Source organism: Antechinus flavipes, chromosome 1 (assembly GCF_016432865.1).
Source record: "Antechinus flavipes isolate AdamAnt ecotype Samford, QLD, Australia chromosome 1, AdamAnt_v2, whole genome shotgun sequence".
NCBI lineage: Eukaryota > Metazoa > Chordata > Mammalia > Dasyuromorphia > Dasyuridae > Antechinus > Antechinus flavipes.
This window is the reverse complement of record NC_067398.1, coordinates 16,016,118-16,031,184: the sequence shown is the minus strand read 5'-3', so window position 1 is coordinate 16,031,184 and position 15,067 is coordinate 16,016,118. Positions and strand designations below refer to the sequence as shown.

The following is a 15,067-nucleotide window of genomic DNA, read 5'->3' as shown; positions in this document are numbered from 1 at the left end:
AGTTTTAAATTTTGTGCCAGTTTTAAAAAAAATTCTGTGAGATACTATATATTGGGGCTTTTTTCTTCTTTCTTTGATTTCTTTGAGGGTAAGGAGATATAGTCCTGGAGAGTTTAGTGACTCTTGGGGCAAATTTCTAAATTTCCAGAATGGATGGACCAATTCCTCATAATTGTTTTTTGTTGTTCATTTGTTTCAATCTTGTTTGATGCTTTCTGATCCCATATTGGGATTTTTCTTAGCAAAGATACTAGAATAGTTTGCCATTTATTTCTCCAGTTCATTTTACAGATGAAGAAAAAGAATCAGTTAAGTGACTTGTTTAGGGTCACGTAGCCAGTAAAGTGTCTGAGACCAGTTTTAAACTCAGGGAGATGAGTCTTCCTGACTCCAGCTTTAATGGGGGCACCAGTAGGTCTATCTTTTCACATTTCCCTCCAATCTTTGTAATTTTCCTACTTTTTTTTTTGATCTGTCTTTGCTAATTTGTTAATTTGGAGGTGGAATCTCAGAGTTGTTTTAATTTTCATTTCTCTAATAGTTTGGACCATTGTTTCATTTAGATTTTTGAAAACTTCCCTTTTCATATGTATTGATTATTTATTTATTTATTAGGTAATGCTTTTTGTTCATAAGTATTTGAATCAATTCCCTGTTTATTTTGGATATGAGGTCTTTATTAGAGAATATTACTGCAAAAAATTTTATACTATTTGTTTCCTTTCTAATTTTAACTGAATTGGTTTCATTTGTACAAAAACTTTTATTTTTATATAATAAAAATTATCTATTTTTAATTCTCTCTTGCTTGATCATGAACTCTTTACCTAGTCATTAAAAGTATTGACTTGCTCCTCCAATTTTTGTTTAAATCATATATTCATTTGGAATTCTTTTTAGTATACATGGTATAAGATATTAGTAATTATCAAATTTTTGACAGACTTTTCCAGTTTTCTGAGAAGGTTTTTGTAGAATAATTGAGACCTTCCTTAGTAGCTTGTAGAGTTTAGAGTTTTATCACATTCTTTACTACCATGTTCATTTGCTTTTGGGTTGTTATATATATGTATGTATGTGTATATGTACTTAATCTATCTGTGCATACTAATCTATTGTTAGAAACAAGCTGACTTGAAAGTCAGGTAAAATAGAAATTTTATTGAGGGAGAAAGTCCAGAGAAATTGGAAGTTTCTGGCCAGAAGCGGGCTCTACCTCTCTGATAGGAAGAGGGGGCCCGAGGGAGTCCTAGGTACCGAAGCAGACAAGCTTTATGCTATCAGTTTGTTGCAGTTCCCTCTCCCAAAGAATGGAGTGGTCAGTTCTGTTCCCCTTAGGGTTACATTATTTCTTACATGCTTCCTTAACATGTTCCCCTTTCCTCATCATACATGTTCTGTTAATGTTATTAAGGAAGCGTATTAGAGAAAAGCCTTTTCCTGTCCTTGAGCCTGGTCAGTTTAAACCAGTTTCTAGTCTAGACATCTTTATCAAAAGTTTGAACTTAAGTGAGTCTCTTCTCTGAGAGAGAAAATTGGTCAGAGATATTTATTCTCTTACATTACCTTGAGGCTTACAATATTCTATGAAAGCAGCTTTTCAGTATTTCTTATTGTCTGCTCACAGTTTCTAAGGAATTGAATTTTAACTGTTCTGTGGAAATTTAACCCTAGCTTGTCTTACACTATCTCTCTCTCATTTTTAACCTAGTATGAAATAGTTTTAATAATTACTGCTTTTAAGTAAAATTTGAAATCTGGGTACTGCTAGGTCCTTTAAAAATCCCCCACTTTTTTTTTTTATTATTTTCTTGAGTTTCTTGACTTCTTGTTTTGATAGTTCAATTTAGTTATAATTATTTTACTGTTTAATTCTTTGGCAGACAGAATGGTTTTGCAGCAGAGAAATTTGGATTATATTAGAAATTACATTATTATGGTTTAAACATGTATAATAAGCTTACGTCTATGTTTCTTTTTAAGGGTTTTATAATTTTATTTTTTCCTTTATTTTTTCAATGTGGATATTGTTGGTAGACTCAATTTTTTTTTCACATACCATAGTTTTATTCTAACTGGATTACCTATTTTTATCTTTTTTTTTTTTTTGAGCAGCAGCTGGGGTTAAGTGACATGCCCAGGATCACACAGCTGGAAGTGTTAAGACTGGTTTGAACTCAGGTCTTCCTGACTCCAGGGCCTGTGCTCTATCTTCTATACCATTTAGCTGTTCTTTTATCTTTTTCTCTTGGGATTTGTTGGCAGTATTTTAAAAAGAAGATTATTTAGATTTGTTTTATATTCTGCCTTGTTCCTGAAATAATTGTTTCAACTAATTTTAGTTGACTTCAACTAAAGCAATAGTTTTAGTTTTGTCAGAACTTATTCCTTGTATTTTTTTTTTTTGTTTGTTTTATTGGCATTTTTAGAAATAACAGTGGTGATAACAGACATTCTTGGTTTATCCCTAATTTTAAATATAAAGGACTCTTGATCCCCATTACATATAATTTTGGTCTTAGATCAGTACTGTTTACTAAATTATAAAAGGATCTGTTTGTGTGTGTGTGTGTGTGTGTGTAATGATAGTTGGATTTTGTCAAAAGATTTTTAAACATTATATTTATGATTCTTATAGCGAAATGTATTCCTGGTAAATGTTGAACATGGTCATATTGCATAATCTTTTAAATTGTTTTATCCTCTTCCTTGATATTTCATGTTTTAGTTTCAATATTCCTTATGAATAATGACCTGTAGTTTTTATTTTGTTTTCTGGTATCATGGCCAGATTTGTATCAGGGAAAGAGTTTAGAAGGATCTCTTCTTTTTCTGCTTTTCCTAACATTTTTACATAATACTTCAATGAATGAATTTTTGATAAAATTCACCAGTAGATCCTGTTTTTTTTCTTTTGAAATTAATTTATGACTTGTTCAGTTTATTTGCTATAGAATTTTTTAAAAAGTAATTCATTCTGTTTATCGGAGTACTTTACATTTTAAAATATTAATTTCATTTGTTATTTTTGTTGGCAAATAATTGAACATAGTAGTTTTCTGATAGTTTCTTTTATATTCCAATTGTGAAATTTATCCCTTTTATTAGTTTTTCCCCAAAAATGTAGCTCCCATTTTTATTTATAAATAAGATAAATTTTTTTTTCTTTCATTTTGTTAAACTTTTTCAATTTTTGAATTTCTAATTTGAGTTTTCGTTTGATTTGTTTTTGGTTTTTAACTGCATGCTTAAATCAGTCAACCTTTACTAAGTACTTTATTGTCTTCTAGATGCTTTATGAAATACTTGGGGATTCAAAGAAAGCCAAAAGGCAGTTCTTATTGTCAAGGACCTTAAGGAATAATGGATGAGAGGTATATGTAGTATAAATTGGAGAGAATGTTCAGAGGAAAGACATTAGCATCAGTGGAGATTGGAAAACTTTCTTGGATAAGATTGGGCTTTAGCTGATACTTGAAGGAAGCCTTAAAGGAGGAAGTGAAAACTTGATAGGGCCAGCTAGTCAGTAAAAATGCCCAGAATTGACAGGTGGGAGTGTCTTTTGTAAGAGACACAGAGTACATAGAAACCTGGAAAGGTAGAAAGGGACTAGGTTGTGAAAGTCTTTCAAAGCCAAATGGGATTTTTTTATTTGATCTTGGAGGTAATAGGGAGCCACAAGAATAAAGAAAGGATGTGGTCAGATATACAGCTGCCTCATTGGTTCCCATGTTATACTTCAAAATCTCTCCCTATTTCACACCATTCTCCACTCAGATATCATTGATTTTCATGAAATCCATAAAAAGCCCTACCTCCAGCCCTGACTCAAATCTCTAGTGTCTTCTTGTCAATGCCAGAATCAGCAAATAAATCCTGTTTTAAAAGCTTTTCACAATCCTACCCCAGTCCACCTTTCCAGTCTCCTGTACCTTGCCCTCTCCCTCTTTCCTTCCGCTATCCTCCTTTATTCAGTCTTGCTCTTCTTCAGATACCTCATCTCCTGATCTCTTCTCCATCTTCTGGCTTCCTTTCAAGTATTGGTTAAAATCTACTCTTATACAGAAAGCCTTTTCCAGTGCCTCTTATTTCTTGTACCCTCTCTATGTTGATTATTTCCATTTTATTCTTTATCTAGCTTTTATATGGTTTAACTGCATTTCATCTTTCCCATTAGACTGTGAACTCTGCATTCAATTTGCAAAAACAGATCTTTGTATTCCCAGCAATTAGGAAATTGCTTGGTGTGTATTAGGTGTTTAATAAAAGTACATTGACTGACTGACCTTTAAGAAGTTCAATGATTTAATTTTTCTTTGGTAAAATAATATAGAAATAATAAAATTTTACCTGAGGAATATTTTAGCTTTATCTGAAAAATTTTGCTTTGTTGTCTTATTGTTGTCATTTTCTTAGCTGAAATTTTCTGTTGTTTCTCGGACTTGTTCTTTGACTTTCTTCAATTCTTTAGATTAAATTATTTAGTCTCCATTAATTTTTAGCCTTTTATTCAAAAGCATTAACTGAATATTATATCTTACTTTGGCCAGTAAAGAATGCATTAGATATTTCTACTTTATTTCATTTGTTTGTGAGACTTTTATGCCCTAACACTTGATCAATATTTAAGATTCCTTGCATAGCTGACAACTATGTATTTTTTTTATATTCTAATTGAGTAATCACTAGAGATCCAGCATATTTAAATTTGCTAAAATTCTTTTCAAGTCCTAAACATCTTTTTTGGTTAAAGTTTTATCACATTTTTCTAGGTATGAAAGCAGCACATTGAACTGTTGAGCTCTGGATAATAAACCATAGCTCCCCACCCCCTTCTTTGGCTCTTTTAAGTTATGATCCTTTCTTGGAATTATGGCTTGTCCATCCTCTCAGTGTCCTTGCCCCCCTTACTTTTATTTGTTTCCCCTATGAGATTGTATACTCGGGTTATGTATTCTGTTTGCAAATCCAAGTTAGCTTAAACCCTATATAAGTTCTCTGTCTTGGTTTATCTGTATCAAATGCTTTGGACAAGAGTCCCATCTGGTCAGCTAGCTTAAACTCCACATTAAAGATTAAAAACCAATCTCTACTTGTCTCAGTTTCTCTGGTATCACACACCAGGATAGTTTTATGTCTTTTTGTAATTATTGCATTTTCTTTAAAAATTATTTTAGATAACATTATTTTAGATCACAATTGTTGCATTTATATTGAGTATTGATGTCGATTATTTGTGATGCTTTTTAACTGGAAGTCTCTGTGTTATTTTAAAAAAATTAATAGAATTTTATTTTTCCATTTACATGTAAAGATAATTTTCAATGTTCATTTTTTGAAAGATTTTGAGTTTCAAATATTTCTCCCTCCATCCCCCAGATACTAAGCTATCCGATAAAAGTTATTTATACCTGTGCAATCATGTAAAACATATCCACATTAATCATATTGTGAAATAAGAAATAGAATAAAAGGGGAAAATCTCAAACTATTCCCTCCCCCCAAAAGTTAAAAAGTATGCTTTGGTCCTCACTCAGACACTTATCATTTATTTTTCTGAATGTGGGTAGCATTTTTCATCATGAGTCTTGGAATTGTCTTGGATTATTGTTTTGCTGAAAACCAAGTCAGTTGTTGTTGATAATACAATGTGGCTGTTACTGTGTACAGGGACCTTCTGATGGGTTCAAGTCCCTGTTCAGGTGCTACTGTCTAGATCCTTCCTCGGGGGCAGCCAGGGGTCTTACCATTACCCGTCTTCAGAGTACTACTGGACACAGCTGTGTTCTTGAGAGGAAGAGTCAGGAGCCAGAGGAGCAGAAAAGAGAAGACAGCTTTATTTATTGCCAATCAGTTATATGGTCAGGAACTCTTCTCCTCTTCTTTGTCCCCTCTGCCCATCTTATAAAAAAGCCAAACAAGTGAACATGTGGGGCCCTTGGAAACAGCCACAGTCAACCAACCAGGAGAGAGACAAACAGGAGGATGTGCATGCTCCTGCGCAAAAGGCCACTTTTTGTCCCTGGAAACAGTGCAGCCTTATGTGATGACACAAACCCTGGAGCCCTTCCATGAGCACGTGCCCTTACCTGACCCTGTGGTTTCAGCCTGGCTGTTTGGAGAGGCTCCTAACAATCCAACATCAGTTTATGTAAAGTCTTTCCAGGTTTTTCTGAAATCTACATGCTCATCATTTCTTATAGGAAGTTATATTCCATTACATTCATGTGTCACAACTTTGTACGTTGCTTTTAATAGTAACGCTAAACTGTTCTCTCAACCAAGGACCCATCTTACTGATAATATTTTTCCAGCAGTGCCATATGGTTTTATTTACAGTGTGGAATTCTACAGTCTCTGAAGAAATAAATCTTGCAGATTTCTCAAATGGGGATCAGGTCACGAAGAAGCAGTGAAGTGTTTGTGCAGGAGACATGGCATAAAAGAAGTCAGGAAGATGTAGAACCAAAAAAGTAAAAGAGAGCATATGACAAGACTGAAGTACAACTCTGAAGAACAAGCAAGATCAATTGGTGAATATGAAATTTCTTGAGGACCATCCTTAGCATCTTATGGTTGAAGATTCACAGGAGGTATGATTTAACTTTGGTGGAGGAAGGTGCCCTAACTGGTGAGATGGAGGCAAGCATCAAAGATTATCCCATTTCAGTTTGAACTCTGTAAAGTATGGGCTTTAGCCAAGTCCCAGCTTCTTTTACTTCATTGAAAATATCTACAGATATTTAGACTGCTTCAGAAAATTGATTGACTATTTTGAATGTTATTGTTTCTTTTTGGAATCAACTGGAAAAGTTTGTCGTTCATCCTGATTAATGTACTTATTCATGTATTCAAAAGGCAAATATTTATTGATCAGCTAATGTGTACCCAGAACAGTTCCAGGTATCCTAAAATCTAAATTATTTTTTCTCAGTTTTATATAGCTCGATAAAGTGCCTTTGTGTCCTCTTATCATCTGTGTATCATAATTTGACCTATATTATATTTAAATGTATTCTTTTATTTCCATTATTAGATGATAAGCTCCGTTAGGGCAGGGATTGTTTATTTCATAGCTGTCTCTTGATTGTCTATCATGTAGCTTACATAGTAGGTACTTATTTGAATTGTTGAATGAACATTTTTGCTTCCTTTCCCCACATGTTTTATTTATTTTGGTTTGTAAAATTAGCTATCTATAGAATAAACAAAATTTTAATTGCAAATTTTATATGAAGAACATTTAGTTTTAACTTTTAAATTATTAGGAAATTGGTTTAAAATGAAAATTCCATTTTCTGTACTTATGAATAAAATGATATTAAATTAAAGACCATACTGCATTATAAAATTATTTTTTTGTTCACATACAAATTAAAGTTTAATTGAATATGAAATATAGAAAGATTCCATAGGGAGATATATATGTATAGTGATACTTTATGGTGAATTTGTGGTCCTATTGATAGGAATATTTTTCCTATGGTTATTTATCCATGATTTTTTCATTTTGCCCAACTCTTACTTAAATCCTCTTTTAAATTCTTCATAAGAGGTTCACTGAATCTGTTAGGGTCTTCTTTTATGTAACTCTCTTTACATTGCACGGTTACTGGTGGGAGTATATGGGATGCCTATAAATTAATTCTTAATTTCCGTGCCATGACCACACATTTTCCTGTGTTATTCTTTATTGATAATATGTTGTATGTCTACCACCATTTACTATTTCGTTGTTCATTAGATGACTCAAAACTTAAGTTCTTACTAGACTAGTTTTCTCTTGCTTACTGCTATGTAACATTAGTAAAAAGAATACTGGGCTTTACTTTGAGGAAAAAGCTTGGTGTCTTAAAAGCACTGCAGACTTTTCTAAAGGCAATCCAACCTACCTCATATTCTCTTCAGGCAAGGGGCCGGTTCATTGTTTATCATCTTCGATGTCCAAGATCTGTATTGTGATATATCATCATCTTTATGAACTGTGTATCATCTTGTACAGTAGAATCTACATCATAAGCATAATTTATGCATTGTTTTTCCTTGATTGAAAAGATAGAACAATCTTTTTTTAATTAAAAAGTTTTCCAGTGTTTCTTGATTGAGTCATTTTCCACAAAGAGCATATGAACAAAGTTATTAATAAAGTTATATCTGTTATCAAATCTTTGTAGCAATCTTTTATGATTTTTAAAATATGAATGAGAGATTCCTTGTTGCAGAGTCTTTAAGATGGTATTTTGCTTTATTGAATCAAATTACTTTTTTTTAGTCAACAAATATAAGCACAATGGGATATTGTGTTCTATACCTTTCAGGCAGTTGTATTACTATAAAGTATACTAATTTTTGATACTTTGCATGCTTGTTTTTCAACCATTACCAGGGGATATCTTCTTGTGTATATATTATTTTCACAAAAGTTTTTTTCAACAAATAAAATAGGCATTTGGGATAGTAGTAGTTTTTTTTTTTTTTTTTTTTTTTTTTAATAGCAGTGGCGAAATAGAATAATATCTTTCTCCTACTTTGGACGAGGCCACTTTTTGGACAAAAGTTTCATGTTTAAAGTATCACCAACTAATGTGTACAAGTCAACTAAAATTAGGTATTAAAAAAGCAGTAACCTTTAGCCCCCTTTTCCACCACATTCTCACTTTTATAGTAGACTCATCTGTTGTATGGGTAGCCATGGTCAAAGAACCTACTGCCAAGTGGCCAGTCTGCTTATGAGTGTATTCTGAGGTTAGAGCAAGACAAGAGCACATAGTTTATAACCAAAACTCTGCTGTCAATCTATTCATGGGTAGAGACTGTCAGAGTTTGGGCATTGCTGGCCAAGCTTTTGAGAACCAGTGATCACCTCCATGCTACAGTGAAGTATCATTCAGTATAGAAATTTTTATCTGTATGCCATCTGGAAATTAAAATATTTTCATATTGAAAATCCTTTATAACTGAGATAGTGTCTACTGGAAAAACTTTTAATGAAGATAGAAATGTAAAATTATGAACTAGCCTCTTATAAAAATAATATACATTTATGAAATAATTGAATACTCTTATTCTTTTAAGGTTTGTTTCTGAAACATTAAGTTATTCTATAATTGAGGTTCCTTGTTTTCTAAATTTGATTTTTGGAAGCCATTTGTCAGATATTATTAGAAAAGGGTTTTTATCATAATGTCAATATACTTAGAAGAGTTTCCTCTAGTGTGTTTTGCATCTGAGACTAATAATTAAATTTTATATAACATTTTCACTATATATTTTTTTTCAGATGGCTTCATTATTTCCTATGTATGTTGTGGGGTATATTGAGCCATACAAATTTCTGAAGATCATTGGTGTGAATATGGTAATTTTTTATTATCATTTAATTTGATATTGAATTCAAATACTTTGATGCAAGTTTACTAGTTATTTTACATACTTTATTATAGAAGTTTAAAGTAGGCCCAGTTAAGATACATTAATTATATCTTGCATAGTAACATTTTTGTTGTTTAGTTTTCAGTTATATCTGTCTCTTTGTGTCCCCATTTGGGGTTTTCAGAGATACTCACATGTTTGTCATTTCCTTCTCCAGCTCATTTTACATTTGAGCAAACTGAGGCAAACGGGATTAAGTGACTTGCCCAGGATTACACAGCTAGGAAGTGCTCTTTGCCCTATGATACCATCTGGCTGCCCATAGTAACACTGTAATCTGATTATAATCTTTTGTCATTTCATCTTTCCCTGTTTATGAGCTCTGTGCCTCTTCTTCATCCTTATCCCTTCATCTTTCCCATTCCCTCCATCTCTCCACTCTTTAGCTCTTTCTCAATATGTCAGCCTCATACTGGCTGCACTCTTTATTGCATGTCTTGATCCCTTGGTGAATCAGCTCATCATTTGTCCTCTTTCTCTCATACCTGTTGACACTTCAACTCTGAGTTACTTTTCCCAGTCATCCCAGTTGTTCCCATTCATGTACTGCTAAACAGCACTAGAACAAATCAAGAAATGGGGCTGATTGGGTGCCCAAAGAATTTATTATTTAATCTCAACTTGATCTTTAGTGGAACAAGACAAGCTTGTCTGTCTTTGTAGATTAGCTTTTGGACTGTGCATCAGTCCTTTCTGATTAGTTCACCAAACCCACTGATAGCAATACTTGGGACTGCTTCTTTCTCTCCACTTTTCATTGCTCTCTGCCAATTTTCCACTTTTCTCTGTGAGATTTACTATGGAAATCTTCCAAGATCTTATCAACTAGGACAGGGGTGGGAAATGTCCAATCCAAGAATTGTAGGAGGTCCGTGAAATCATTTGGTTTGGCCCTCCCAAGGCAGCCATGGATGATGAAGAGCTGAAAAGTAGGTACAACAGCCTCCCTCTGCTTGAATTCTAGAAGGTGATAATTTTGTATGGTCTGTAAATGATGAAATATCCAAATAGCCCTTAGAGAAAAAGGTTCCCTATCTCTATCATAGGGGCTCTTCTTTTCTATCTTGCCTGGTGAGCTTATCAGATTCCATGGGTTCAAGTATCATTTTTCTGTAGATGATTCTCAGATTTAGATATCCAACTCTGATTTCCCACTTAAGCCACAATCACATAATTTCTATCCTTAGTTACCTTGAACTGGATGTCTTGTCTCTCCCCTCCCCCCTTTCACACAAATACTTCTTTTTTCCAAACTTTTCTGTTACTGTTGAGGGCGCTGTTATCCTTCCAGTCACCCAGGCTAATAACATTGATTATCTTCTTTGATACCTCTTTCTTCACACTCCAATATATTACCCACATCATGTTCTTACTTTTCTCAGCATCTTTTTGCTAGATCTCTTTTATCTCCATTTATAGTCAGAACCCTAGTTCAGGCTCTTGTCACCTCTTACCTGGGCTGCGGAAATTTCCTCCTTGCCTCAAGACTCTATTCACTCTAATCCACCCTTCCCTTAACTGTTTTTCTAAAATTGGTTTGGCCATGTGTCCTGCTCACGGAGTTCTAGGATTAAGTATAAAGTTTCACTCTTTGTTGCTGAGAGCTTTGTATAAACTGGCCTGTTCCCCTTTTACAGTCTTGTATTCAAGTCCCCTTCACCTACTTAAATGATCTAGTTACATTGGCCTGCTCACAGATCTCAAAAGATGTTCAAAAGATATTCCATTTCCTATCTTGAACCTTCATTCTGGGTGTTTCCCATATCTGGAACACTAATCCCCATCCCTGCCTCTTGTTTCTTTGGCATAATGTAGGAAGCTTTTCCTATTCCCCTTTGCTAAATCAAATAGGACACAGGACACCAGGACTCAGCATTTTCAGCTGCCATTACTTATCAACTCCTGTAGAGTTAAAAGTGCCCTCAAAACCATAGCTTTTTTGAGACTATTACTCCAGAATCACACTTCTCCAATTATAGGAAATCCTACTTCATCATAGTGCTATCATTAGATCTTGTGAATTTGATTTTTTCAAGTCAAGAGAAAGACTTTAAATATGGATAATCTCAATAGTCTGGGTATTCCCTTTTGCTCATTAGATATCATATCATCCATACAGTACCGCCAAGTCTATGTCTCTTGTCTGTGTCTTTCTGAATTATTCATTCCATGTATCTTCCTTCTTTATCTCTTGATATACAAGTTTATCAATGATATCAACAAAGTTCAATGGTTTTCTTCCTCCATCATAAGATAAAATAATCTTTTTTGATCCTTTATTTCTCTGTTGACACCATTTCTTTGTTTTTCCCCTGAAGTTAGCACAAGCACATAGTAAATGCTTAAATAAATGCTGGTTGATTGATTTCTATTCTGTAAGGCTTTTCCAATATCCTTTGGATGATTCTCAGTTTTAGATTTTGAAAAACTTTAGTGTTCATGACTCACATCCATACAATCCTGATGGAATCGAAATTGTAGGATCATTAAAGGAGTTCTGTTGTTTGTAAAGGCTATCTGGGCCTCTTTGTCCTGTTTAATTTCAAACCAACTCATTGTTCACTTACATTATTCATCTTGCTCCCTCCTCCTTTTTCTTTATCCATTAATAAAATCATAAAGAGAGAATATATGCATACATACATATACTGAAAGAGGCAGTCTTTTGGTTATTTATCTCATTGCATATTGTATCTGGACAGTAGATATTCTTCAACCACTTGCTTTTTCTTATGAGAGTGATTAGGTCAGATTCTTTTGAGTGGTCATGGACCTAATTTGAGAAGTTCTGCAGTGTTCAAGGGATTGATGCAACCAACATGAAGTTATCTACAAAAAGATCAGTGAGAGAAAATCCTGTTTTTTATCATGGTCCTACCATTAAGTCTTTTCTTTGACCAGCTTACTTTGTCATGCCTAATGCTAATGGTAACTGGGTTGTTAGTCAAGGTTATCTTAATTTTGTACAGGAGAAATCTTGATAGTTTCTTTATTAAGTCAAAACCATTTTTTAAAAACAACCTACAATAAGTATAGTGAGATCTCATGTTCTTTGATTCTGAATTGCTTTAAGGTAAAGATGTTCACTACTGTTATCATTTGTAAAATTTTGCCTCCTAGTTCTGTCCTAATTTAGGATGCTATTGATGTATGTATGTATAGATGATTCTTATAAAATTTTTATGTAGATGGAAAATAGATATATGTCAGTAATTTATATATCCTTAGTCAGCTTTTTCTTTGCTACTATTAAAATCTAAAGTTTTTTCTATTCCTTGGATATCTTTCCATTTTTCTACCTTTTCAAGGTAACTCAGTAATTAATTCATACTTCAACATTCTTACACTTGTGTTGCCTCCAGCATCTCTTCTTTTATATGTACTAGTTTTAGTCCTGCTCCTTCTGTCCCTCACCTCCCTCCTGCTTTTTTAAGTTCTGTTTCTTCTGTCTCTGTATGTATTTCTAAGCCTGTGATGTTAAGAGTTGGTATCTTGTCACTTGGTGGTGAAAAGGTTTATTATGAAAACTTTTTGCAGATCTTTTCCATTTTGTTTCTGTTTATTGTTGTCTATATGGATTTCCTTATGAATTTTTGGTATCCCTTTACTTATTATTGTAGTCTGGCTTCTTGCTAAATTTTTCTTGAAGCTAGCTTTTCTTTTTTTAACCAGTTTACTACTTCTCTTTGTTTTTATGGAATGATACTATTATTAATTTTCCACCATTTTTCTCTTTTAAGATTTAACAAACATTTATATTATAAAGTGGTGCTGTCCATGGCTACCATCTCCCTCTTGGCAAGTAAGTCAAATGTTTGCTAACTTAGGTGCTTTTTAGGTTCTTTTTTATCTCCTTGTTGTGACAGTTGATTTTTGTTCGCCCAATCTCCAAATGAAATTAATGTAATAATTTTTTTTGTTATTTATTCCATCCATATCACATCTTTTTATCTCAGTAATCCATTTAAATAAATAGCTCATTATAGTTGTTTACACAGCCAACCTTTTAACCTTTTTTATTTGTATTTTATTAATTTTGATTATGAAATAGAAAATAAGAGAACTGGACTTGGAGGTAATAGAAGCTGGGTTCAAATCCCTACTAAGACACTTATAAAATGTTGACCTGGGCAAGTCACTTTACTCACATAGGCCTCATTATTTTCTTTGATATGAGAGGTTTGGACTTGATGAACTTTCAGAACCTGTCTGTCTCTAAATCTACAGTCCCATGATTTTTGATCTAATAATAAGTTGGTAGTCTATTTATATTCAGAAAACTGTTTTATTACTGTCTCCCAAATTAATAACAGGTCATTCTCTAACTGTAAAAATATTGTCAATTTAAAATAAAATATATTTAAAAAATTAAAAAAATACTATTCATTTCACTTTTGTCATATTTAGTCTTACCATGTCTGATGCCTTTAGGGCATATTTTTAGGTCATAAACAAGTTCTTGGTATGTTTTATTTCTTATTCCTAATTCACAGTTTTCAAAATATTCATCTATCCCTAACTCTGGGATAAAATCATTTAGTATCAGTATATATTGGTTTAATTTGGAAGGCATTACCAAGTTCTTCATAGGATGGTTTCTCATTCTTTGTCAGAGATTTTGGTACCTAGGTTCTCATATTTTCATAGTCTTTTTGCAGATAATTGTGAACATTTCAACATGAAATTGTTCAAAAATCCCATAAAATTTTCTTGTTACCTTTGAATACATGAAGAAAACATACTCTACCAATTCTTTTCCCTTTCTAGGAAAGATGTGTGAGCCATCTTTACTTTTAGCTACAGTGTCCTTATAGACCAATTCGTTATAGTAAGAATATCAAAACTGATAGAATTCAGTTTAGTCAAAATACATTCATTCCTTATTCATTGATTTATAGTTCACATTTAGAATACCAAAAGCTCATTTTCTGGTTGTTCTAAAAATATTATTATTCTGAACGAGACTAAAATCCTGTTTGATTTTATCTTGGGTTTGGACCCATTTTAGCCTTTTGAGATTTTACTGAACATGAAATCATCAAACACATTAGCCATCCACTTTAGCTTTTTGTCATATGCAGATTTAACAAAAATGCCATTTTTAATTGAAGTGATTGATGAAACTAAAACAGTATAGGGCCAAGCCTGGATTCCAAAGATGTTTCATGAGCACATTTGAGGGCTCTACTACTTTTTCTGTAGACATGGGATCATTGATAGCCAACTGATCTGTAAGCCTATTTCAGTAGTTCTGAATCCAACTAGTGTGTACTATCACTGAGCTCATGTTTTTTTTTCTTTTACACAAGAACATAGTTCTTTACTAAAATATAGCTAAACTATACTTGCAGCATTGTTCTGAGTAACCAGTCTAATGGAATTGAGATAAAGACTTGATCTAAAATCATTGTTAAACTCCTTGATGAAGAAACTTCCTTCCCTAGAGAAGTACACAGGTAGTAATCATAACTGAATGTGAATGCAATGAACTCTTCCATGAAAATGGAAGCTTATAAGCAGAGCAGATCAAAAACCAAAATCTGATAATATATACTTTATAAGAAACACAGTTGTAGCAGAGACACCCACACAGAGTAAAAGTAGGGGGTTGGAGAAAATCTATTATACTTCAATT

General features: G+C 33.1%; 1 protein-coding gene across 1 annotated transcript in view; it reads left to right on the top strand.

The window, feature by feature from the left end:
• Positions 1 to 15,067, top strand: part of LOC127550461 (probable C-mannosyltransferase DPY19L2) — a 144,249-nt gene that overhangs the window by 77,085 nt on the left and 52,097 nt on the right. Inside the window, exon 10 of the mRNA XM_051979448.1 lies at positions 9,281 to 9,358. Within this exon, the coding sequence (XP_051835408.1) occupies positions 9,281 to 9,358 (78 nt within the window). The remainder of the gene's footprint in view (positions 1 to 9,280; positions 9,359 to 15,067) is intronic.